The 26,396-nt window shown below is 45.4% G+C and overlaps 1 protein-coding gene across 2 annotated transcripts in view; it reads right to left on the bottom strand.

Annotated features, from left to right (window-relative positions):
- Positions 1-360: 360 nt before the first annotated feature.
- RPS6KA5 (ribosomal protein S6 kinase A5) overlaps positions 361-26,396 on the bottom strand; it is a 40,168-nt gene continuing 14,132 nt past the window's right edge. Inside the window, exons 5-12 of one of the 2 annotated variants that reach the window (XM_008064472.2) lie at positions 26,055-26,180; positions 25,542-25,675; positions 24,784-24,877; positions 20,833-21,003; positions 16,335-16,526; positions 4,789-4,948; positions 3,360-3,523; positions 361-2,195 (exon numbers count right to left, since the gene is read on the bottom strand). In XM_008064472.2, coding sequence (XP_008062663.2) covers positions 1,956-2,195; positions 3,360-3,523; positions 4,789-4,948; positions 16,335-16,526; positions 20,833-21,003; positions 24,784-24,877; positions 25,542-25,675; positions 26,055-26,180 — 1,281 coding nt within the window. In that variant the 3' untranslated portion in view covers positions 361-1,955. Of the gene's footprint in view, positions 2,196-3,133; positions 3,524-4,788; positions 4,949-16,334; positions 16,527-20,832; positions 21,004-24,783; positions 24,878-25,541; positions 25,676-26,054; positions 26,181-26,396 lie in introns of both variants that reach the window. The other variant, XR_002482333.1, reaches the window with a different exon arrangement.

Raw genomic sequence — 26,396 nt, 5'->3', positions numbered from 1 at the left:
GCGAGGGATATACCCAAAAAGGAAACCCACTGATTTCCTGTGTTCACCACGAACTGCCACATCACCGACTGGGCAGTTTGAGCACTTTTCTGGTCATTTCCATGAACAGCACAGTCCCTTCAGTTTGAACTTTACAACTACTATTTTCTACCAGGATGCAGTTTTAAAAATAACTTGAAAAACTAACTTGCACATTTCCAAACAGACTCCAAATACAGCCAATGTAAATATAAATGAACATTTTCTCAATCATTATTAATCTGTGCTTGATGGAATGACATGTTTTGTGAATTAGTGACAGCGTGGTAATACTTCACACACAATCTCCCATCATTACTAGGAACTAGGAACAACTGAATGTTGGGAGCAAAAAGCTTTCACTGACTCAGTGAGAACCATGCAGTCATCTGGGCCAGTGAAGAGGATAAAAAGTTATCCCAGTAATCCCTGTGGACAAAAATGTGACCAGGGTGATATAATATTTTGAAAATATTTTAATATTTGCCATTTTTTGTCTGTGCTATTAATATATACATTGATTTAGTAATAAATACACTGATATTACATAGAGTGCAATGTTTTTAGTATTCATAACTGATTGAAGTTAATGCTGCTATTACCTCAAGGTAGGAATAAATAAATATTTCCAAATTTCAAACAAATAATGCTCAAGAGTTATCACCAACAAAAACTGTAAAATAAACGTGCTGGGCACTATCTCTTGAAGTACAATTCCTGTAAACACAGCAAAACTCACTTTTCTCAGTCCTGACAGTTCACATGATGGCTTTAAAAGAAAATATAACATACAAATCCTATCACTTTTTTTTGCATAGGGAATGAATTAATTGAATTTTTAAATGCAGCAATCTTTTAATGAAATGTCATCATCACATAGCACTTGTTTTCTGAATGAATTCAGAACTTTTGAGCAGTAAAAGTGCTCTGTATAAGTTTATAAAATATGATTTCTGAATTTAAAATTTAACAGAAAAGTTTCCAAACGAGTCAAGGTCTGAGTCTAAAAGTCTATGTACATCAGCTACGACCCAGGAGGAAGTCCTCGCTGCGATGGGCACAGTGTACAGGGAGCACAGTGTCAGGATCGTTCCCTTTGGCTCCTCACAGAGCGTGTGGCTGACCACACGCACAACATGCCCTCTGTTTCTCATGCACAGGGCAGAGGGGTGAGGACAGACTGAAAGTACAGAATGAAAAATGGTACGTACAGTACATAAACAATGCTCTTTATAAAACAGTTTGCTGCATCCATACTCTTTTATAAAGTGCGATGTTACTTAAAACAGGGAAACATGTACCTTATTTTGTAGTAACCATTAAAACAAATTGCCAGGAAAGGGCAGTGCAAAATTAAAAACACATGTAGCTCAGCATGCATCTCAGAGGGGTCCCAGACCCAGAGAAGGGACCAAATTCTTCTATCTTTTATGTTACTTTTTAGGAAAAGATTAATAATAGCAGGTTAACATCATATGTAACCATAAAATAAAAACAATAAGTTAAAATCTCTCAAGAAATAAGTATATGCCACACATAAAATTCATTACAGAATCTTTTTGAAAACCGACCTTTTTCTCTGATAAATCCCTGTCCCAAGGGTGTGAATCTCTTCGAAACCCACACTGCCCCCAAGGCAAAGCAAAAGGTGTCATCCCACACAGGCCATCTCTCGTTAGCAGACATCAGAGACCCTGTTAATTTACAGAAACCCTGGCTCTTCCAAGGGCCCCATGATAGGTGGCAAAAAAGAACACGTGCTCTGTTCACAGTAACGTTTGTCCAGTGCTTTGAATAAGGATAACCCAACAGGTATTCCTGAAAAATTCACTAAGAGGCAGATTTCAGGAGAACCACGGGACACACTTCTGAGAACACAGCCCGTGCTGAGGGAATGGGAGGTGTGACGCTCTGATTGCACTCCTTCCACTCCCTGCTCAGTCTGAGAACTGGAACAGTGGCTCAGGGTTGCTGCTGTCAGCTGGGGGACCGGGCTGCAGTGCCGCAGGGGGCGTGGTCTTCCCGTGGGAATGGGAGGACGATGAGTGGGAGCTCTCACTGGAGCTGCTGCGTGTCTCGGTGCTGGTGCTGGTCCTCTTCATCTTCCTCCTCTTGGCCAGAGGTGCCTTATCGACATTCTGTAGGCAGAAGCCCTCTCTCCTGTACTTGTTAAAGGCCTGGGGAGAAGTAGAGAAGACCCGTGAGGGAGGGCTGGGCTTTGCAGCAGTCAGGACCCAGCAGGGACAGCTTCCCTGGGTAGCTGCAGCTCCTACAACCCTTCTCTCCAGGCAGCCTGGAGAGGATCGTGGGAAGAGGTCCCCGAGGGCCTAACTCTCACCAGCCAGCTGTCCAGGAGCCACAGATCAACCCAGCTTCTGAAGACACTACTGCTACATCCTGGTGAGAAACTCCTGACCGACTGGAAACTCCCGAAGTCTCTCATCGTCTAAACAACTCACCTCCATTCTCCAGCTGGCCTGTGTCCCAGCATGGAGCAGGGCTGATTCACGAGGGCCCCTCCCCTGCCCACTCATGGTCACCTGGATACACCTGGGACACATGACATGGCAGCCCAGCTCTGCAGACCTACCCGGCTCCTCTCCCGCAGCCTGTCTCCCCTCCAAGCCTTGGCCTGGGCAGTGTTGCAGTCAGGCCCGCAGCTGTCACCCTGCATCGTGTGACACTGAGATCTGAACTATCTGGGATAAGCTCTTGCCACTCATCTCTCTCTCTACACTTCGACTCTCCCTGCAGCTGGAGAAGCACCACCCTTCTCCCTTCTAGAAAGTTCCCTCCCGGGGAACTTTCTTTCTCCCTAACTCACATTACGCTGCACTTGACACTAATCACCTTAATATTCTGTGTACAAGCCATGATTAGGCCATGTCCTCTCAGCCTTTCACATATACCATCTGCACCGGATCTCTCTGTCTCTAGAATGGCTTATGCACTAAATGGTCATGGAATAAACGGCCTCAGTCCTAATGTTGATTTATGGTTTTTAAAGATAATGATTTATTTGAGAAAAATGTTCTAGTATGCACACATTTTCACTTCTCACTGGAAGTTTTCCACAGGTTGAGTGCAGGCTGTGTTGCCTCATGAACTCACACACCTCACAAGATGTTTTGTGGTTGGAGTGATGCTGGTACCCTCAGGACCTGCAGCTTATAAAGTGTTCATACCAAGAAGTGGTTTATAAAAACATGCCCCAAGATAAAGGGACTCATGTATTTCCTTAAATGCCATAACCAGGAGCCTGTCTCCAAGGCCACAGAAGAAGGACCTCCGAGTGTGGTTCCTATTCTAACTGCCCCACAGGCATGCAGTGCAGGCCTCACGTGGAAGGTGGCCTTCACGCAGGTGTGCACAGCAGCGCCTGAGGAGCCCAGGACATCTGGGGTCATCAGAGGGGTAGAAGACAGTTGGCCACCATCCTGGAGCCACTCGTTGTACCGCAGGCCAGACATCTTTAGCCTTTTGTTTGGATCGACTGTGAGAAGCCCTGTGGAAGTAAATGAGATATTTATTTAATCATGTCATTTTAAACATGTTTAAAACTACCTCAGATGTGAATCTCAATTATGTTTATATGACATGTTGGTTTCTGTAAAGCTCCAGTCTCCTACAAGATGAGGACATCTGCACATGCATCTAAACTTGCTGGCAGTCGCTGGAGCTAATGGCAAAACCTCAGCTGCTCCTCCTGGGAGGCCATAGGGAGCTGACTTTTCAGTAAGGAGGAAGCAACAGCCCCAAGCAGAGTGGGGCCCATGAGCCCCGAGCCGATAGGAGTACCTGGATCTGGCTCCTTCTGGATTGAATGTTAACTGGCAAACCAGGGGGCATGGCGAGGTGAGGGGCATGGAGAGGGAGACCAGAGAGGAACTTCGAGAAGACATAGACCCTGGGCCCACAACAGCAGGGACAGGGCAGTGGCAAGTGACAGGTGGGGTGGCTGCTGCCCGGGGGAAGGACTTGACCCAGGGAGCCCTCCCGGAGTGCACCTGCTGGATGGAGTAGCCAGAGTAAGGGGGTGCTCCAGGAACCATAGGCATGTGCACAGGAGGAGGTTGGAGGCTCGGCACATGTGGAGTCCCATATTCTGCCATCAGAGCTAGGGTGCCAAAGAGGCAGAGGCAAGTGGGCCAGGAAAGAGGGGCTGGCAGTGCTGAGCGCCAGGCCAAGGGGTCTGCCCTGAAGCTCACAGATCACCCCAAGGATTTCTCCCAGAGGTAAGGCATTGGTGCCTGTGGATGCTGGAAAAGTCACTCATCAACAAGTGGTGAGCAGGTGAGGTAAGAGGAAGGAGGCCAGGCAGAAGGACACGGCGGGGTCTTAGGAGAGATGGCGACAGGACAAAGGCCATAACTTGTGGACAGGAGGATGGGATTGCCAGGGGCCAGTGAGGCTGTGGGGACCTCTGTGAGGTGGGCAGGGTGAAGTGGTGGCACCTGGGCCTCCATGGTGACCTGGCTTCATGGAGTACCAGCCTCTCACGGAGATCAGGAGTGTGTGTGGTAAGGGACAGCCCATGGGCACTGGCTGGGTCTGGATGCGTCCGACAGAGGCAGCAGCAGCCCAGGGCAGCTAGGGTTGGGAATGCAGGTGAGTTGAGGAGGGGATTGTTCTGTTAGGAAGAAAAGGAGGCCTAGGAGCTGCCTGGATGCCTTCTAGGACACACGTGGTTCCTTGAGTAATGAACTTGAGGGCACACACGTGTGCAATTGCAACACAGCACATACATGTACACCACTAGCAGGTCCTTACCTTGGATCAGATCTTTAGCCTCTTGGGATACGTTCTTCCATGCCTCTCCTTCAAAGGAGAAGTCACCCTTTTTAATTTTCTTCATGATTTCCACGGCACTGGTGCATGTCAGATTCCCGTCATCAGACTGGAAGGGGACCTGCCCCGACAGCATGGTGTACTGTCAGGAAAGAGGAAACAGTACGGGTGACTGCCAGGACCCTGTGGAAGCCACACAGGACCCCAGTCGAGCTCGTTCGGCACCATTCACCAGCAACGGACTCGTAGTGCTGGGTTTAAAGAACCACGTGACTGCCATCAGAGTGCAACCAACACAACCAAGAGTTATAAACAAAGCGGTAGGGCTTATCAGAAGGTCGGAAACCTTCAGGCTGGCAGAGATGGCGCCTGGTCTTCATTGGGGCTGGGTTCAGTAGGTATGCAGAACAGAGAGGACCAAAAGGTGGCGTCACCCAACTGTGCAGGAAGGGAGTGGTACCAGCGAGAGGAGGTTGGTGAGGAGGAGGCTGACAGCGGAGGAAGCTGACAGCACATGGACCTGTGCTCTCCAGTAGCGATGGATGGCGGCATTTGTGCAGGCTGGCGGATGAGCACAGGGCCTGGCTGGAGGGGTCTGTGGCAAACAGTGACAGTGCTCCCAGGGATGAGACAGATGACTTGTGCTGCTCGTGTGTCTTCTCTTGATGGGAATGAGGCTAAACTCAACTGCTAGGCAGGAAGCCAGCATCCACCACCCTCAGTCACAGACCTGAGACCAGTACAACCTGGCTTCTGGTTGATGAGAGGACAAGCCTCCTTGAAGCAGGGACTCACCAGGCCAAGCAACCATAGAGAGTAAACAGCTCCCACCCCTCACATGGGGCCTGTGGCCAGCTGCCAAGATGTGCTGGGAAAGGGAAGCCCAGGCTTTTGTGAGACCTGCCTAGGTCCAAGTACTGACACCAAGGACCCAGTACACTCTCGCAACCCTTCAGTGCGAGTGGGATTTGCTACCTAGAGACAGATGGAGTTCTGGCTGAAGTCCACCCTGTAGTGCTTCCCAGTGGCTCCCTGACGTGTAGATTAAGAGCCATCATGGGAGGAAGTGCTGGGGGAAGCCCCCGAAGCGTCTCTGGCCAAAATCACACGTCACAGATTACCTTCAGACCTCAGGATCAGTGCCACAACGAAAAACTTGGAGGGAGCTAGGTGCTGTGGCTCATGCTTCTCATCCCAGCACACTGGGAGGCCAAGGCAGAAGGACTGCTTGAGTCCAGGAGTTCGAGACCAGGCTGGGCAACAGGACAAGACTTTGTCTCTACAGTCAATCAAAAAAGTAGTGCATGCCTGTAGTCACAGCTACTTGGGAAGCTGAGGTAAGAAAATCACTTGAGCCTGGGAGATCGAGGCTGTGGTGAACTGTGAGTATGCCACAGCACTCCAGCCCGGGCAACAGAGTAAGACTCCAACTCAAACAAACAAATGAACAAACAAAGTAACTAACTTGCAGAATTTGAGGGTTGTAGGCGCCATCATATGCCCCTTCAGCGTGGTCCCTGCCAAAACCAGAGGGACTGAAGTGACGACAGAGGACATGAGACCTCATCTGTGAGAGCCACAGCAGTGGCCACGTGGGATGTGTGGTCAAGCCTCCTGGCCCTGACAGGCATGAATGCCCTGGTCAGTGTCTTCCTGATTCTTATCTATGGAAAGATTCAAGCAGCAGGTCTCCATATGACAAGGTCAGCATCCCACGGCTGTCCCGGGTGATGCGGACTTTCCTGCTCTGTCGTAATAAGCCTGTCAGGACCCTGATCTTCATGATACCCTGAAGAGCCCACGCTGGCTCTCTACCTCCATCAAGACCTGGCAAGCAGGAACTGCCTACAGCTACATGCATGCAAGAGACTTTGGGGACTGTCACACTGGCCAAGAATTGAGGTTGCCATGGTCAGGGACACAGTGACACACCCTCCAGAGACAGACCGCTATGCTGGGTGCCACCAAGGAGGCTTGGGACTCAGGAGGCATCTTTGCATTCTGGAGGCAGCACACAACTGCACCTGAGGACGCCGCTCCAACCAGCTTCCCATGTGACCTGGGAGGCCAGCTTCAAGGAGGCTCAGAGTGGAGGCTTTTGCTACAGGTCCAAGTGGTTACCTAAAGCTACTTGGACCACAGGATTTGGCAGATTCGATAGCCTAGAGGCGTCTGTGAAAGACAAGAATGTAGTGTGGAGTGCCGAGAAGACTGGAAGGATTCTGGGGCAAGGTGGTGCCCTCCGTGGCAGAGACTGACTCTCCAGAAGCAGCTCTTGGGATGCTCTGGGCTCAAGCAGGTAGTGGAACAGTGAGTGTGTGCTGGGACTAGCGACACCCTGACTCCCAGTCAGCAAGGGCAGCAGCAATCCAGGGCACCATGGCAAAGGCACATGCAGCATAGCTCCGGTGACCCAGAGGCATGAGGACACACATGCACACGGGCACATCACCTATCTCAGAGGCACCAATACTGCTTCCTTAATCCCTACATGGCCCCACTAGGAAAGTTCCCTAGGGCCAGCAGATGAGCCTATACCCTCACTTGGTGGCAACTGGTGTGCAGGACACGACAGGCTCAGGGATGATACTGGCTCAGGGTGACACAACGTGTGTGGTGTGGACCTTAAGAACTGCACGGCACCAGTGCTGACGGGCAGGTGCCTCATGGGGACTCGGTGGGCACACAGTCCATGTAGAGAATTCATGTCCCCTGTCCCTGTAGTCTTAGGCCCTGCTAGCTGGACATCTCAGCCCTTGGGCTGATGTGACAATGGCACTCGGCCACACGTGCTCTGCACCTCCCTCCCTCCCACAAACCTGGGCTTGCACCCCTCAGTAAGGTCATATGATGGAAGCCATAACTTCAGGTGCTGCTCTCTGGGAACACAGACCAGAGTCTTTCCACTCCCAACTTTTTTACTATGCTAAAATATGTGTAACAAAATGTTCCATCAAAACCATTTTTAAATGTACAACTCAGTGGTACTGAATACATCCATGATGTCATGCACCACAGGTGTGCCATCAGCCATCTCCAGAACTCTCGTATAGCTGAAACCCCACACCCGTGACACTGTAACTCCCCACTCTCTCCTCCCCAGCCATCACCATTTTACTTTCTGTCTCTCTGACTGTGGATGCGCTCAGGACCTCACATAGGTAAAATCATACAGCATTTATCTTTTGTGGGCTATTAAGGTCTCCAATATTATTACAGAATTGTGTGTTTCTCCTTCAGATCTTTCAGTTTTTACTTTGTATACTTTATTGGTCTGACATTAGGTGCATAAGTGTTGTAACTGTTATGTCTTCTTGTTGAATTGAATCTTTTATTAACATATAATGACTTTGTTGTCTTGAAAACTTTTGATTTAAAGTCGATGTTGCACACTCACTTTCTTCTGATTAATATATGCATGGAATATCTTTCCCCATCTTTTTACTTTAAGTATGTGTGTATCTTTTTTTTTTAAAGACAGTGTCCTACTCTGTCACCCAGGCGGGAGTGCAGTGACATGATCACAGCTCACCACAGCCTTGACCTCCTGGGCTCAGGCAATCCTCCTGCCTCAGTCTCCCAAGTAGCTGGTATTAAAGGTGTGTGCCACCATGCCCAGCTAATTTTTAAAATATTTTTTGTAGAGATGGGATCTCACTATGTTGCTCAGACTAATTTCAAACACCTAGCCTCAAGGGATCCCTCCCATCTTGGCCTTCCAAAGTGCTGGGATTACAGGTGTGAGCCACCATGCCGGGCCTGTTTGTGTTTTGAAATCTAAAGTGATTTTTTGGTAGACAATATATAGTTGGATCATGTTTTTTAATCCATTCTTCCAATATCTATCTTTTGATTGGAGAGTTTAATCCATTTACATTTAAAGAAATTATTGATAAGAAGGCATTTACTTCTGCCATTTTGCCATTTGTTTTCTATGTGTTTTATAGCTTTTCTGTTTCTCATACCTGCATTACCGACTTCTTTTGTGCTTATTATTTGTAATGGAACAATTAAATTCCTTTCTCCTTTCTTTTTGTATATATTATATAGTGATTTTCTCTGTGATTATCAGGGGATTATATTTAATGTCCTCAAGTTATAACGCTCTAACTTGAACTTATACCAGTTTAACTTCAGTAACATAAGAAACTTCTGTTCCTTTAACAGTTCTCTGTCCCAACCTTTTTGGTTGATGATATCACAAAATTACATCTTTATACAAGTGCACCCCAAAACAAATGAATAATTCTTTGAACTGCATTAGTCTCTTATGTCATACAGAAAACAACAAGTAGGGTTAGAAACCACTCTTACAATAACACTAGCTTTTGTAGCTGCCCATGTACTCACCTTCACGAACACCCTGCAGGACTCCTGTAAGCATTTCTTGTAGGAAAGGATTAGTGGTAATAAACTCCCTCGACTTCTATTTATCTGGGATGTCTTAATTTTCTCTCACGTCTGGATAGCTTTGCCAGGTACAAGATTCTTGGTTGATAGTTTTTTTTCTTTTATTGGTCCATTGCCTTTCAAAGTTTCATATGAGAAATTTGCTTCTAACTGAAGATGCTTGTATGTAATGATTTGTTTCACTCTTGCTGCTTTCAAGACTCTGTCTTTCAACATTGTCATTATAATGTGTCTCACTGTGTCGCTTTCAGTTAGCCTTATCTTGAGTTTGTTGGGTTTCTTAGATGTTTACATTCAGGTCTTTTTATAAAATTTGGAAAGTTTTCAGCCGAAACACCAACTATCTCTTCCAGTATCACCTCTTTCCTTTGCTCTCCCTTCTCTTTCTGGGATGTACACGTTAGTTCTCTTGGTGGTTTCCATAGGCTCGTTCACTTTCTTCAGTCTTTTTCCTTTCTGTGCCTCACATGTGATAATTTCCACTGTCCTGATTCTGAGTTTACCAGTTCTTCTGCCTGAGAAGTCTACCTTTGAAACCCTTTAGTTAATTTTTCATTTCAGTTCACACATCTGTTCTTGGCTTTCCCTATGTATTCCTTAGACCTTTCAGTATCTTCAATACAGTTATTTTAAAGTCTTTGTCTAGTGGATTTGCCATGAGGTCTGTTTTGGGAAGTTTCTGTCGTTGTTGTTTCTTCCCTTGAATGGGCCATACTTTCCTGTTTCTTTGTATGCCTTGTGATTTTTGTTGAAAATGGGACCTCTGAATCTAATAATGTATTATATTACCTCCAGAAATCAGATTCTCCTCCTTCCTCAGGTATTGCCTTTTTAAAAATTGTTTCTGTTTTATTTTTTGGAGACAGGACCTCACTCTGTAGCTCAGGCTGGCATGACCATAACTCACTAACTTGAACTTCTGGGCTCAAGTGATCCTCCCACCTTAGGCTCCGAAGTAGCTGGGACCATAGTTGTGTGCCACCATGCCTAGCCAAATTTTATTTTTCCGATTTTTATTTTTAGAAATGGGATCTAGCTATGTTCCCAGGCTGGACTCCTCAAGTTCCTCAGGCTGGGCTCAAGTGATCCTTCTACTCCAGTCCCCCAAAGTGCTAGGTTACAAGCATGAACCACTGTGTCTAGCATTGTTTTTATTTATTGCTTTTAGGTTTTTGATTGTTGGAGGCTGTCTCTGTGCCTCAGCCTAGACTGCAAACTTAAGGCCTTCTCAGGTCTTTTCTGAGCTTATGCCTTTGCCTAGACAGTAGCTTTCTCATTTTCCTTGTATATATAGTTGTTTTTGAATGCCCTAGTCTCGAATATCTGGTCCCAAAAGGGAAAAAAGAGAAAAATGGGGAGGGGGGGGGAAGGCACTGGCTCTTTGGAAATCCCTAAATCCAGAGGAGGTGGGTCTTGCAGCCATGGTGGTAGGTGCAGCAACAATGGCTGCTGCTTACTGGCACCTCTGTGATGAGAAGCAGCAGTTGGCAGTTCAGACCGCAGGTCGTCCATATGTGACTCACCCTGACTCTTACAGCAGGTTGTTCCAGAAGCACGTGCACAGTTGGCTGCCATGGGGCAGAGGGTGGAGGCGGGCAGCTGCTACAGGTTAAGCATCCCTAACCAAAAATCTGAAATCTGAAATGCTCCAAACCCCAAAACTTTTTGAGTGTGAACATGATGCTCAATGGAAAAGCTCATTGGAGCACTTTGAATTTCTGATCTGCATATTTGGGATGCTCAACCAGTATGTATTATGCAAATATTCCAAAAAATTGGAAAACATCAAAAGTCCCAAACACTTCTGGTCCCAACGATTTTGGATATGGGATATCCAAGTGGCACTTTGCTAAGAGCTGAAATTGAACAAAAGTATCTGCACTTTACTGTCTAAGCCTTCCCCTGAAAGTTGCAAGCCTTCAACAGATTCCTGAGTTCCCAGACAGTTACATCAGACAGATTCTGCTAGGGCAGTTGTTATCTATGTGCGGAGACTGACTCCTTGTGCTCCCTACTCCACCTCTTCCCAGAATTCTCTCCTTCAAATATCTTTCTATTGGTGATGAACATCTGGGTTGTTTTCAGTTTGGGGAAATTTGAATCATGCTATTATAAACCTTATACATGTCTTTGTTACATAAATATACACATTTCTGATGGACATATTCCCAGGATTGGAATTTCTGGGTTTCTGGTCTGCATATGTTCAGATCTGCCAAACGGTTTTCCAATGTCTGCTCTACTTCTTAATCCTACCCTACTTCCTAACAAGGAAGTGCTTTTGGATGTGTAATAATGCAACAGAGTACTGGGTGGAAAAGCCGACTCTCCATCTTTGGATGTATTGAAGAGGAGTTTGGTGATCAAAGACTTTGTAGAGAAGATTCCTTTTGAAGGGTAGAATTAAGCAAACTTTAGGCTTCTCTCAACTTCAGAGAGACTGCACCTTTGCCTGGGCATGCAGTCTTACAGTTTTAATTGATTATCCGACAATCAACTTCTGTTAAGAATAATTTTGTGTCGCAAACTGCTTGCAAATGGTATAAATATATATCTACATGAAAATACATATATCTATATATGTAGGTATTTGTACATATGTATTACATGTGTTCACATACATACACATACATACAGAGGGAATGTGTGCACAAGAGAGAATTAGAGAGAAAAAGCACATGCAGTCAAATGATGGATGTTCACAGGATATTCTCTTATATTTTCTTTAGTTTTGAAATGTCCTGAATAAAATTTTGGGAAAAAAGGTTAAAAAACAAAAAAGGTTTCCAGAATAAAACATGTGGAGAAAATGTTTTAAATGGAATTATGTGACACAGATACATGACACCCCCCCCAAATACTGTGTGTTGTGGACTGAATACTTATGTTCCCAGATCCTCAAATTTGTGTTGAAGCTCCAGCTGAAGTCAGCGTGACTATATTTGGTTACAGGCTGTTAGGGAGATCATTGAGGCTACCCGAGAGATTGTGTGGACAGCCTGGATCCACAGTTCTCAGAGAAATAGACACCAGAGCTAGCTCGAGCTCTTGTGCTCCCTCTCCCTCCTTCCCTCTCTTCCTCTTCTTCCCTCCCTCTCTTCCTCTCTCTCCCTCTCTCTCTCCCTCTTCCTCTCCCTCCTTTCTCTTTCCCTGCCTTCCTCCACTTCACTCTCTCCTTCTCTCCCTCTTTCCCTCCCTCCCTCTCTTTTCCTCTCCTCCCTCCCTGCCCCCTCTCCTTTCCTCTCTCCCTCTCCTTACCCACCTCCCTCTCCCTCCCTCCCTCCTTGCTCCCATTCTCTCTCCCCCTTTCTCTCTTCCTCTCTCCTTCCCTCCCTCCCTTTCCCTTTTCTCCCTCCTTCTCTTCTCCTCTTCCCTCACTCTCTCCCTCCCTTCCCCCTTCTTTCTCTCCCTCTCTCTCCTCCCTTCCCCTTCCCTCCCTCTCTCCTTCCTTTCCTCCCTCTCTGCCTTTCTTTCCTTCCCTCCCTCTCCCTCTCTCTCCCCTTCCCTCCCTCCCTCTCTCTCTTTCTCTCTCTCTCTGAGCATGCACACCAAGGAGAGGTTGTGTGAGCACACAGCATGCAGGTGGCCATCTGTAACCCAAGGAGGGTCCTCATCAGACACAGACTCTGCTGGCACCTTGATTTTGGACACCCCAGCCTCAAGAAATGTGAGAAAACAAATTTGTATTGTTTCTTCCACCCAGCCTGTGGTATTTTGTTATAGCAGTCTAAGCAGATTAATAAACTGTATAAGCTATATTTTTATTAAAGTCCTATATATTTCAGACAGAGATTGTACCTACAGGGTAGAATGGGCTGCAATCAAAGCCTTGTGACAATACATGGTGCAACTTCCTGAAATATTTCCTCTACTCAATGAGGGCAATATAAAACCATAACCACAACACCACTATCATGGTTTTTAAAAGATAGTAGTAACTCCTTTATCATTCAGTATTCAATCAATATTCAATTTTTCCTATTATGTTATACACATTAAATATATAATTACACCTACATAAATTATATCTAGGTTTGAATTTAATACACAGAATTTAAATTAGAAAGTGCTTGGATCAGGATCAAGGGAGATGCCAACTGTGTTGCTTCAGGTCTTCTCATCTCTGGGCTCCCAGGTCTTCTTTCCTTACGGTGTATTTGCAGAAGAAGCTTTGTTCTGACTTGTAGACCTTTCTGCAGCCTGGACACCATGGTTACCCTCATGTGATATTATGCTGCCTGTTTTTCTTAAATGCTGACAATGAGATCTAGAGGAACACACCACATCCATCTATGCCATGTATGTAGTTTCCATACCTGAATGTGTTCAGAATGTGAAACAGCTCTCACATGTCTTAAGCCTGTCCTGGAGAACCTGAAAGAGCCTGACAGTCACAACTGGCCTGTACCTAAGGTGAAGTCCCTTTCACAGTGGAAAAGAAACTACTAAAGATGAAAGGCTCTTTTTTATTCAGATTTTTAAAAGACGTTGCTACTAACAAAAATTTCATCAATTTAAGTCCTTTAACAAAAAACTTTTACATCTACCAGAGTCAGTTGTTTATTTTTACTAAAAATAAGCTTATCCATAAGTATATAAGTTTAGTTTGAAAATTACAAAACATGACTTGCAACTACTGAGAAGAAAACTATATAAAGCCTACAAATAAAAGAAGAACCATTGTGTAGGGGCAAGTGACTAGCCATTGGCGGAAACAAACAGACACAAACCTAGAAATAAATCCTAGATGGATACAGATTTAAGTATAAAAATAAAATATAATAATTCTAGAGAAAAATCTAGGAAAGCATTTTTATAGTTTTGGGTTGGACGTAGGGTAGAGTGACAATCTAACGTTAAAGCCAGATACCATTAAAAAAAGACTGACATATCTTATTACAGATAAATCTTTATCTTATTACAGATAAAATCTTCTCTATTTAAACCCATCTAAAAATAAAGTAAAAACCCACATTACCATAAGCAGAGGCTTTAAACAAAAGACAAACCAGATAAAACACTTCCAATATTACTGGCAGACAAAGAACTGAAATCCTTAATAAGAAATTTAAAATTCAATAAGAAAAATCTCCTCACAAGACTTCTCAGCAAATTGGATGGAATTAGAGACACTCACACTTAGTGATCTATCGCAGAAACAAAGACTGAATACCACATGTTCTCACTCATAATTGGGACCTGAACACTAATTAATTACAATAGCACAAGGGAGAGACTGGCAATTGTGAAACACTGCTAGGGAGTAGGGCGGCACATAACAACACAAAGGGTAGCTCATCCTAAACCAAGGGGAGTGAAGGCCAGTTTGAGGCCCAAACATCATCAGCACATAGATTACTTACATACCAAATCCTGACATGTACTCCACATCTGTAAAATAAAATAAAGAAAGAAGAAAGAAAGAAAGAAAGAAAGAAAGAAAGAAAGAAAGAAAGAAAGAAAGAAAGAAAGAAAGAAAGAAAGAAAGATCTCCCTATAGGAAAAGTTCAAAAAAACCCGATTCATACAAGAGGAAAGAAAATGTCCAAATGCATGAAAAGATGATCAAACTGAATATTCATTGAAGAATTGCATGTAAATGATTTGAGGCATCATTTAAATATTGAAATTGATAGTATCCAAGGTACTCCCACACAGCTGGTGAGAACATAACTTGAGAAATCTTCTGGAAAAAATTGAGGTTGTATGTTAAAGTTGTGTATACCCTTCTCCTAAGAATCCACCCTAAGGAAGTAACAAGACAAATGCAAACACATAAGTGAAAAATATTCATGTGTGTTGCATGAAATTAGTGAAAAAAATTAGAAAAATGCTAACTGCTTATTAGTCAAGAAATGGTCAATCAGTCCTGAAGACATATAATAGAATCACACTTAAGACAGCTAAATATGTACACATGCATTACAAATATAGCCAGATGTCAGGCATACATACACTGGCAGTATCATCTCCATATGGGAAGAGTCTGAGAAAATTCACTCGACTCCTTCTGACTTTCTTAGTCTGAAGTAGTCTGAAGTCTGGAACTTCCCTCCAAGAGTGTGCACTATTGACTACCATTAATATCTGTATGGGGAAAGGGGGGCACACCTCATCAACAAGGGTACCTGCACAATGAATATGCATATCTAACCCTTAATTGTACCCCACAACTTTAAAATAAAACATATATATTATAAGAAAAGAGTATGCACTACAAATTATATACAGAAAAAGTGAAGATATTTTGAGAAAAAACACAAGATTTTTCTAGTGTAATGTTCTGTTTCTAATCCCAGTAGTCATGGACATTTTGTGAAAAGCATGCTCATCATGGTTACTGTAAGTTACATACTATAAATATTTATAATTTTATTGATTAATTTGCTAATTCACCTAAATTACATTATTTTTTCTTTTGTTTTATTTTTTTCTGAGACAGGGTTTCACTCTGTCACCCAGGCTGGAGAGCAGTGGCATGGTCATGGCTCACTGCAGCTTAGACCTCCTACGCTCAAGCGATCCTCCTACTTCAGCCTCCCAAGTAGCTGGGACTACAGGTGCATGCCACCACACCTGACTAACTTTTCTATTTTTTTGTAGAGATAGGGTATCACTTTGTTGCCCAGGCTGGTCTCAAACTCCTGGGTTCAAAGGATCTTTCCACCTTGGCCTCCCAAAGTGCTAGAATTACAGGTGTGAGCCACGGCGCTTAAGTGATATTTCTTCAAATACATTTTAATTGGAGACATCCCAGAATAGCTTTTTAATGTTTTTTTCTATTGATGAGTCACTGTGTTATTTTCACATTATATGCAATAGAACACGCGTCTAGAAAGTACACTACAATATCTTTATAAAAAAAATATAACTCTTAGTCACATAAAACACAGCTAACTTAAATATTTCAAAATAAGCCAAAATAAAAATTCCTATGTTTTTTCTAATATAAGCTTTAAGAAAGGGAACTATTCTTTGGTTAGGGTTTTAATTGGTTATATAGAAAAGGAATCAGTTTGCCAATTTTTTCCACAAATTTCAGGAAGATAGGTGAGAGGGAGAGGGCTGGAGAGGACACCAAGGAACGGCCAGGCTCGACGGCCATGGACAGGACTCACCAAGATGACGCCCAGGCTCCACAGGTCACAGGACTCATCGTAGCCTCCGTGGTCCAGGAGCTCTGGGGCTGCATAGTGCAGAGTGAAGCAGGGCGTCTTGAGGGGTTGGTTGTCAGGCGGCTTTAGGCGGGCGAACCCGAAATCTATGATCTTGATCTCCAAACTGTCATTCTCGTCGGTGAACAATAAGTTCTGTGAGACACCAACATGGTGATGAGCCTCTCATCAACATGTGCAGCGTGACCTCTGTAGAGGACACTCAGTTTGCGCAGAGCCTGTGGGCAGTTTGGGATGGATGTCCACACCCTGTGTGCTCTCTGCTCACACCTTCCCAGCTCCATTCTAGTTTCACAATGCCAGTGAAACACGTGACAGTGCCATGCCTCTGCTGACGTCAGCCCTGGCCATGCTCTCCCTCTGCCTCCCCAGCCTGCCCCCCAGACTGGCTCATCTCCATCCTCCTGACCATTCTGCCAGCTGACGTCAACCCTGGCCATGCTGTTCCCTCTGCCTCCCACAACCTGCCCCCAGCCTGGCTGGCATCCATTCCTCTGACCATTCCGCCAGGCCCATGCAAGCATTCTCTCCATGTTTTGCTGCCACGCTTTCTTCTTCTCTCCTGGCACCTGCCACTTGTAGTATTAGTTTAGTGCCTCCGTCCCCACTCAGCCAGTCTCCTATAAGGGCAGGGTTCTGTGTCCACCTTACGTACGACCCTGTCTCCTGGGCTTGGCACAGCCACAGAGCAGGAGCTTGGGTAAGTGTCTGTTCACTGAAGGAAGTCATACATGAAATGGTTACATGGTGTCTAGTGTAACCTATGAAGAAAACATGGTGCAGATATTTTTCTCTACAACAGTTCAATATATCTTGATGCTTGGAGATGCCATCCCTTGACTATTCAGGAAATAGTTACTTTGAATCATCTACCCGCCAGGGCATCTGCATCACTAAGGCTTTGTATTGACCACATGCTCCATACATGCTAGCTACATGGATGCCCAGATCATCATCTCCGTAAGCACATCAGGCCAGTTCCAAGTGGATGAGGCTGAATTGCACTGTCTTTAGATATCCAAGCAGAATCTCATGCCTTTATGGTCAGTAAGCCCTTCCTAGCTCAGGGCAGAGTCTGTTTTGCTAATACCATTCTAGTTGATATGAAGGACAGTAGAGAAGGCTTCACTGACACCAGAAGGTGAACCTCCTATGTCATTCATTTACATGTTGAAAATGAGTGAGGTGGGAGAAGAGAAAGGCAAAAAGCTAACTAGGAAGTTTCTTAAGTTTCCTATCCTACAATGCTTCAGCTGGACTGTGACACCTGCAATCACAGTGGATTGACGAGCATGCTGGGAGACCTCTCGGGATTCAGTGCCAGTCCTTGCTGAGCTGGGCACTGGACCACACAGCAGGGCAAGGAAGCACTGTCTCCACTGAGCCACATACCCTGGAAGCAACACATGTACTCCCCATCAGGGCCTGGGTCTCAGTTCCTGAAGTGGGGGAGGGAGCGTGTGGCATTCATTAATTGAATGGCTTTAATCCACCTCTCCTTCCTGAGCATGTAAAGTCCAAGTACGCTGCCCACCGGTGGCCTCTCAAAGCTCCCAGTGGAGGTTCCAAACACTTCTACGTGAGGAGGGTGTGCTTGGTTGGGAGCGGGGAGAGCAACCACTTAACACCCTTGTACCCACAGCAAGTTCTGTCTGAAATGGAGCTGGCAGATACAGTTTCTCTTAAACCTTCCAGGAATATGAAACAGTTCACAAAATACAAAGCAGCTTATCAAGATGGTCAGCCAGCTTCTAAATCCACTGACTCGCACCTGGACATAGGGATCTGCCTGTGTGGAAATGAGTCCCATGTAACTCACTAGTAGAATGCATATAATCAGATCTTGAAAGCCACATGGGACAAGGGCAAACCTTCAGTTTGGAAATGACAAAATCTGTCATTAAACATCAAAGGGAAGAGTATTTTATTATGAAAATGTACCTTTTTAGTTCAAAAGTACATTTTCTTTCTTTCTGTCTCTCATCGGGGTCTCACTCTGTTGCCCAGGCTGGAGTGCAGCGGCATGATTATGGTTCCCTGTAGCCTCAAACTCCTGGCCTCAGGTGATCCTTCTGCCTCAGTCTGCTGAGTAGCTGGAACTATAGGTGAGTCCCACCAAACCCAGCTAATTTTTTTTTTTAAGTTGTAGAGAATGGTGCCCAGATTGGTCTCAAACTCCTGGGCTCAAGTGACCATCCCCTCTCCCCTTCTCGGCTTCCCAAAGTGCTGAGATTATAGGCATGGGCTACTGCGACCAGTCACAGTCTAATAGTTCTGCTTCATTTCAAGGACTATTTGAAAAAAAGTCTTATAACAAGTAAGAAGAATCAAGCTCTATAAGACTCTTTTTATCACAAAAGTAGGAATGCAAACTAAAATCTGCAGAGAGGACAGTTGCCTCGTGAGACTCGGGATGACAGATGGTCACTTATCAGAGAACACACCATGTGAAAATGAGTTCTTTACAGTCATGGACAGATCTTTTCAATTAAGAAAACTACATGCTCGCTCCTTGTCTCTCAAGACAACACAGAAGTTCTGTGTCTCACATTTAAAACTGACAGCCCATCTCCACTGGCCAGAGCACCAGTTCTCCATGGGCATCACGTGGGAGGGCAAGGACTAGAGGGAGGGCATGGGGGGGCTGCCACAGGTGCAAGTTAACAAAGCACAGTCACTTTGGTTAATTACTAGTAATAGAAACAGCAGTGACAGAAAGTACATAGACAAGTTTACATACTTCAAATGAATACATCAATTATATTTGAATGCACAGAATTCCTTTTTTTTTTTAAGTTAGGCAGTTCACTCTGTTGCCTAGGCTAGGGTGCAGTGGCATGACCACAACTCACTGTAGCCTCTAACTCCTGGACTCAGGTGATCCTTCCACCTCTGCCTCCTGTGTAGCTGAGACTACAGGCATGCACTACCTTGTCTAGTTGATTTTTTTGTAGAGAGGAGGTCTCACTATGTTGCCCAGGCTGGTCTCGAACTCCTGGGCTCAAGCGCTTCTCCCAACTCAGCCTCTCAAAGTGCTGGGATTACAAGCATGAGTTACGGTGCCTGGCCTAGAATTCCCTTTCAAAAACATCCTCTACCTCATAATAATTCAACACATTTAAGTAAAAGGCAAAAAAAGTGCTTTTAAAGACATATTCTTTTGTGATCTAACCAAAAAAGGAACATCAAATAAGCTAATGTTTTAAATATACTTAAAAATACATTATAACCACACGGTAATCAAACATAAGTTCTGTTTTGGAGAGGAAACATGTATAATTCTGCATATGGCAAAGGATGAATCAGTTATCTTTTTATACTTTTTTGTTTTTCAATTTTCATTATTATTTTGACTTTCTAAAAGGAAGGAATTTTCATAGTTTTGATACAAAAAAGGGGCTCATTCTCAGAGCTAGAGCTTTCTCTGTTAACCTTTGAAAGTGGAAACGTATAAAAAGCTGTTGCTGCACTGCAACATGCTTCTATAACTATGACACCTCGAGCATGGAAAGGCACATGTAAAGATGGCGTAACTAAACCAACATGATTCTTTATGTTTACATATTTAGAATAGAATGATATACATTTTTATTCATGAGCTAACCAACTTGATTAAAAACATAAAAAATAAGTTTTCAAAACATATCATTTGGAAAAAAAACTCTTTAACATGGTATATATATAGAGGTAGGATATTATTTTCTGCTACAAAAATTTCCATTGCTATTTTTAGTTCACAACTGTTGCATAAAGTACTTTTTCCATAAAAGGCTCTCACACTTACAAATATAACCTCAAGATGATCAGTTGGCAAAAATAAAGACAAATTTATTTTAGACTGAAATAAAAAGGAAAAAAAAACCCCGAGAAATGTATTTTTAAGTATCTATTTAACAGCCCTAAAAGTAAAAACAAAGAAGTCCCCCAAGACTCCTTCTCTGGTTTACATGTGGGTCATGCCCTGGGTTCCTCAGGCTCCAGGTTCCGGTGCACCACACTGACAACCCCCTAGATCTCCTCATCTGGGCAACACATAGGTACCCCCACTTCAGGCTCCAGGTCCTAGTGCACCACACCAACACCAAGATCCCCTTGACTCGGTTACATACGGGTCCCACATACCTCAAACTCCAGGTCCCAGTGCACCACACTGACATCCTCGAGACCCCCATGTCTGAGTTACATGCAGGTCCTACCTACCTCGGCTCCAGGTCCCAGTGCACCATGCCAATGCTCCCTTGAGACTCCCATATCTCGGTTACACAGGTCCCACTCCCACCTCAGGCTCCAGGTCACAGTGCACCATGCTGATGCCTGCCAAGACCCCCATGTCCGGGTTACACGCAGGTCATGCCCTGGGTACTTTGGGCTCCAGGTCTCAGTGCACCATGCTGATGCCCTTGAGACCCCCATGTCTGGGTTACACACAGGCCCTGCGTACCTCGGGCTTCAGGTCCCGGTGCACCACGCCCACGTCATGCATGTGGCTCACGGCCGACACGAGCTTGCGCATGATGCCGCTGGCCTCTGTCTCACTGAAGTGCTTCTTCCTCTTGATGCGTTCAAACAGCTCTCCCCCATTCAGGAGCTCCATCACCAGGAACGTGTGGAGCTGGAGAGAAAGGAGCATGGTAGTCACCCAAGAGAAGAGCCGTAAAGTGGAACGCTGACCCACGCATCTGCCACCTCATTAAGATGACCCACAGCAACCCTGTCTCAGGGGAAAGGGCTGGAGGACATGCAGCTGCCTCAGAATTCTACTCTGGAGGTGGAAGACACCGGCCAGTGTCTTCACCCAGTGATCCTCTCCTGTCTCTCTGACTAGTCCTTTCATGTGTAGTACTTGGCTTTGTTTTAAGAGAGGGGGTCTCTGAGAGAAGGCTGGCCTTGAACTCCTGGGCTCCAGCGAGCCTCCCATCTCAGCCTCCCGGGCAGCTGGGACTGCAGGTGTGTACTACTGTGCCCAGAGATCCTCGATATGGCTCCATTCCAACACTCTGTCAAGTTCCATGCCTGTCGGTTTACAGCACGGCCCGCTGCTGATGACCACGGGAAATCAGGGCTTGACATGACACACAGCAGAAGATTACTAACTGAGCATGGGCAACTGACACATGAGGCCTGACACACCCATTTGATGGCAAACTTACCTTTTAAAAAAGGTATTGCTAGATATTGTCATGTTGAACCTTTGGTTGGGATTCAACAGAATAGTTTCAAGGTTCTTGAAACTAACTGCAAATACCCATCACTCACTGTGCATGTTTTAAAAAATTGCTTCTACAATAAATCAAAAATCAGCCGGGCGTGGTAGCGCATGCCTGTAATTCCGGCTACTTGGAATGCTGAGGCAGAAGGATCGCCAGAGCCCAGCAGGTCGAGGCTGCGGTGGCCGGGAGCGGCCACTGCACTCCAGTCTGGGCGTCAGAGTAAGACTCCAACTCAAAAAAAAAAAAAAAAAAAAAAAAATATTGCTTCTAATCCAAACAGCATTATTTTAATTAAACAGTTATTTTATGTTATGTATTTACTGCATTTTGCAAACGTCCCCTTTTTCCCCCCTGACCCTTTTCTGCGAGAATTTATAATTTCCATAAAGCAAATAACATAGGAGCCATCAAAAAGCAAAGGCCTTATATCAGCTCTCAAATGGTTTAGGAAAAGACCTCAAGTCAATATTCTGATTTCAATGCTAAGCACTGTAGCACCAACATTACTCCACAAACTAAATGTTTCCTTTTGGATTGGCAGAACTCAGAAAAGCTGCTTCATAAATAAGATGAAGTACATTGTCCTGAACACATTGGACAAACCGTAAGGGGTAAACAAGGCTTTTAAAGACAGTTGCTCCCAGGCTGCTAGAGATCAAGCTCGTGTGAGTTTCTACATCAGATAAAGTCCAGATTGAAGGTCTCCTACAATCATAGGCCAATGAACATTAAAAAAGAAGACAAAACCTGCAATGGCTTGAGGGACAGACTCAGAGTCAGATCTGGTTTGAATGACAGTTGTGTTGTTTATTCTCATCCTGGGGATGCAACTTCACTGCTATTAGCCTTAGGAGTCTTATCAATAAAATGTGGAGAATGAGAAAATGCACAGCTTAAATGATGGCCCTCCAAAGATGCCTGTGTTCCAGTCCCCAGAACCCGTGGGTCTCACCTAACTTGGCAAAGGAGACTATGCACATATGGCTCAGTTAGGGCCTTGAGGTGGGATGGCTGTCCCGAGTTACTCATCAGGGTCAGATGTGTGAGAGGAACCACAGAAGCAAGGGCAAATGGTGCACTGAGGGTTGTGAGCCTGGAACGTCAGTGGACCCGAAGAGCTAAGAAGGTCATCCTGAGTGACTCACCAGGGTCAACCATGTGAGGGGGACCATGAAGCAGGGGGCAAGTGACCACTGAGGGTCATGAGCCAGAGTGTGGTAGGCCCAGGGAGCTAAGAAGGCAGAAAGCAACGGCCCTTAGGGCCTCAGCAGGAGCCAGCCCTGCTGGACTTTACACCAGTGACACTGACTGGACATGTGACCCCTACACTGTAGGATAATAAATCCATGCTGTTTCCAGTGGGTGGCAACTGGCTGAGGAGCAGCAGGAGGCTCACAGACCATGCACACAGGAAGCGACACTAGCTCACAGCCCAGCAGAAGACCCAACACAGTAAGGGTCCCCGTCAGTGAGAAGAAGAAGGTGGGCACGGATGGTCCAGGCACCCGTGTCACCATCACAGAAAACCCAAGGTGCATTTCAGCAACTGCATGTTAGAATGCCAATGCATTCACACTAGTATGTGTAGGGTTACGTCATGGGACAGTTTCTACTTCAGTAACTCTTGAATATATAAGCAGCAAGTAATCAACTTAATTTGTAACATAAATTCAAAATTAAGGTGGCAGTTCCTCGGATCTGAGCTTAATCTGAAGGTCAGAGATCAAATGTCTCATCTGGATGGGGTGAGGGGAATAGCTGCTAAACCACTGAGGAGCCATCAGGGTCCCTGCTGACCTCTCAAGTGACAAGTGAGTTACAGCACCTTCAACAGGAGGGGGGCTGTCCAGGGTCCCCATTGACCCTTCAAGTGAAGTGTGAGTCACAGCACCTTCAGTAGTACTCTGTCCGGTCACTCACTTCCTAAGCACCTTTGGGGGGAAAATTATCTTGCCGGCATTGAAAGGCTTGGGAGGGCACATCCCCCCCACCCAAGCTTCCTGCCTTGGGGGCATTTCTTTTCTAATGATGAGAACCAGAAAGCAAGGAGAGATGGCACCCTGGGTGCTCACTGCAGTCATGGAAGCTAGCTTGCTCCCATCTCTTCAAGGGCAGCAGAGCAGAGCGAACCAAGATATGCTGAGCTGAGGCTGGGCCACAGGGCAGGTCCCAGTCTGGCACTGACAGGTGTGAGATCCTGCTACTCAGCTTCTGCGTGTATCTGTTTTCTCCCCTGCTGGAGTCACGTGAGGGCTGAGTAAGATCACATCCATGAGTGCCTAGTGTGGTGCCTGAATCACAGCAGGCACATGGCCTCAAAGGAACAGTCACGGGGGAGCAAGCTAGGCTGCCAGGGTGGTGTTCACGGTCACAGGCCCTGGGAGGTTTCGACATGGTGGAGAATGGGCTCTGTTGGAGGTCGCAGGTGTCCCAGCAGCACAACAAGAGCGCCCAGACCTGGAGCTCAGGTTGTCCCTTAAGATTTCTACCCACCTGCGTGACCCTGGATAGTACATGACTCTGCAAGGCCTCAGCTATCTCACTGGTTTATCAGGGCAAGGCTGGCAGGGGCACTCATGCCTCCAGGCTCTCCTGAGCAGGACTGCATCGTCCACCCAGTCTTGGGGAAGGCAAGAAGAATGGGAATGGGGCCATTTCTGGCTCAGGAGGTGGTGGGGGCTGAGGAGACATGGCCCATGGTCCTACTGGGAGGTGGAAGCGGGAGTGGTAGAGGAGGGGCGCACTGCCTGGATCAAGCCATCAGACGAGAGGGGGCATCTTCGCCCCATGACTCCCCTTTGTTCTTAGCCCGTCCATCAGGCTCATGATTCCTGAGTCCCCTGCAGAAGTGAGAAGAGGCTGGAGGCTTAGCATGCTCAGTGCTGTGGGGAGTGCCAGGCTCAAGCATTGGCAAGAGCAGTGGTATGGCTACCAACTCATGCAGCTGGATGGGCACACACTTCAGCCCCTCCCCCTGCCACACCACTGTGGTGACTGTTGAGCAAGAAAGGCAGGTGTGGAAGGATGGCCCGACATGGGATGAGGAGAGTATGGGGTTTCTCTGGTCTCTCTAGTACTGGGTGACATCCCATGCCCCTGACTCTGAGCCACCACTGCCAGCAAAACCAGTGAAAATGGAGTCTTGTATGTGAATTAGAACATACAGGAAAAACATGGCATACCTGGTCATGAAACACTTCATACAGCTTCACAATGTTGGGGTGTCCTTCACAGAGCTTCAGGGCTGCTATCTCTTTCTGAGTGCTGGCCTCCAGCCTGCAAGACCAACAGTGAGCACTGTGTCTCTGTAGGCATGATCTATGTCAGCACTGCCTGAAGCCTGCTTGTATGTTTATTTACAGTACATTTGGAACAGATATGTCAAAGTTTTAGAACAAGGTTGCCATGAGAGCAAGGAATCACACAACCCACCCAAAAAAGGAAGACATTATTCTGGAGAAAATTATTATTTCTAAGTCAGAAAAGTGCTAATCATATAGAGAACAGAAGCTCTACTTGCCTGACAATTTGGTCATAAGAATATATAATCATAAGGAAAATGATCAGTTACTAAAACAGCTAGCTGGATCTTAGAGCTGCCAGCAGCTTGCTAAATAATCTCAGATAAAAGTATTCACATACGCAACCCATAGCAATGGTAGCAGCTGCTGAAATCACTGTGAGACCGAATACATACATCACTGCTATCCACAAATTTTCTCCTGACAGATTCAAAAGCATGTCCATCTATGATTCATGTCTAATGTGGATTCCCTTGTCAGAAAACATCCACGAGAGCTAGAAGGTGAGGGGTCAGTTGGTGAGTCGTATGGTGCGCCTGCAGGCAGAAGACTAAGCTGGACTGTGGCTCGCATCTTAAACTCACAGAATCCACTGACGAGTTACGAATAGATTTGAAAGGCCACAGAGGCCAGTGTACCTCCGGCTGATGATTTTCACTGCAAAGGCCTGGCTGCTTTTCTTGTGGATGCATTTTCGGCAGATGGAGAAGCTCCCTTCTCCTAGTGGCCTGTCACTCAGATCCAGGTCGTAGTGCTGGTAGAATGGGGAGTCCTAATGGAGGCAGGAGTCGCTTGAGGAAATGTTAGTAACACGCATGGGTAAACAGGATTGTGGGGTGACACGGAATATTAATATCAGGAATACTAATAGAACACATTCATCATTGAAAAGCCATCTTGCTTTAATTTCTATTTTCATTTATGTCATTTATTTAAGATCCATAATTCTCTATCATTGTAAAAAGAAGCTCATGTAAATTGATGTTAACAATTCTCTAGGGAAAATCTTGTTATTTCCATTTTTCATTTTTTAAAATCGCACATTAGTTAAGTGGCAAATCTATTAATTTCACTGGACTCAAGAATGTCAGTGCTGGTGTTCAAGCTCTGTGTGACCACAAGCATGTCATATAAGCCACACATCTCCGCACCTTCAGCATTGCGCTCCTGGCGACGTTCATCACCCCGGGACGTTCAACTCCCACATGGAACTGAAGAGGGTCTGTGACAGCAGCGTTGCGCTTGAACAAGATGGAAGGAGCGACAAAAGAGTAGCCCTGAGAAGGACAGGAAAGGCAGACAATAACGACGGGCAGTTTCCAGTCTCACACAGACTCAGCTGTAATGATCTTCTTAGAAACAAATATTTGTTGACATGAATCTAATTTTCTTTAATTTACAATTCAAAATTCAGAGTAATTCCAAATCAACTGAAAGTGCTTTCAGAAGGAGATAATGCCATCTTCTGGTAGAATTAAAGCAATTCAAAGTAA

The sequence above is a fragment of the Carlito syrichta genome, unplaced genomic scaffold, assembly GCF_000164805.1.
Source record: "Carlito syrichta isolate Samal-C Ts95f unplaced genomic scaffold, Tarsius_syrichta-2.0.1 Scaffold307347, whole genome shotgun sequence".
In the NCBI taxonomy this organism is placed as follows: domain Eukaryota; kingdom Metazoa; phylum Chordata; class Mammalia; order Primates; family Tarsiidae; genus Carlito; species Carlito syrichta.
This window is presented reverse-complemented; position numbering and strand designations above follow the sequence as displayed.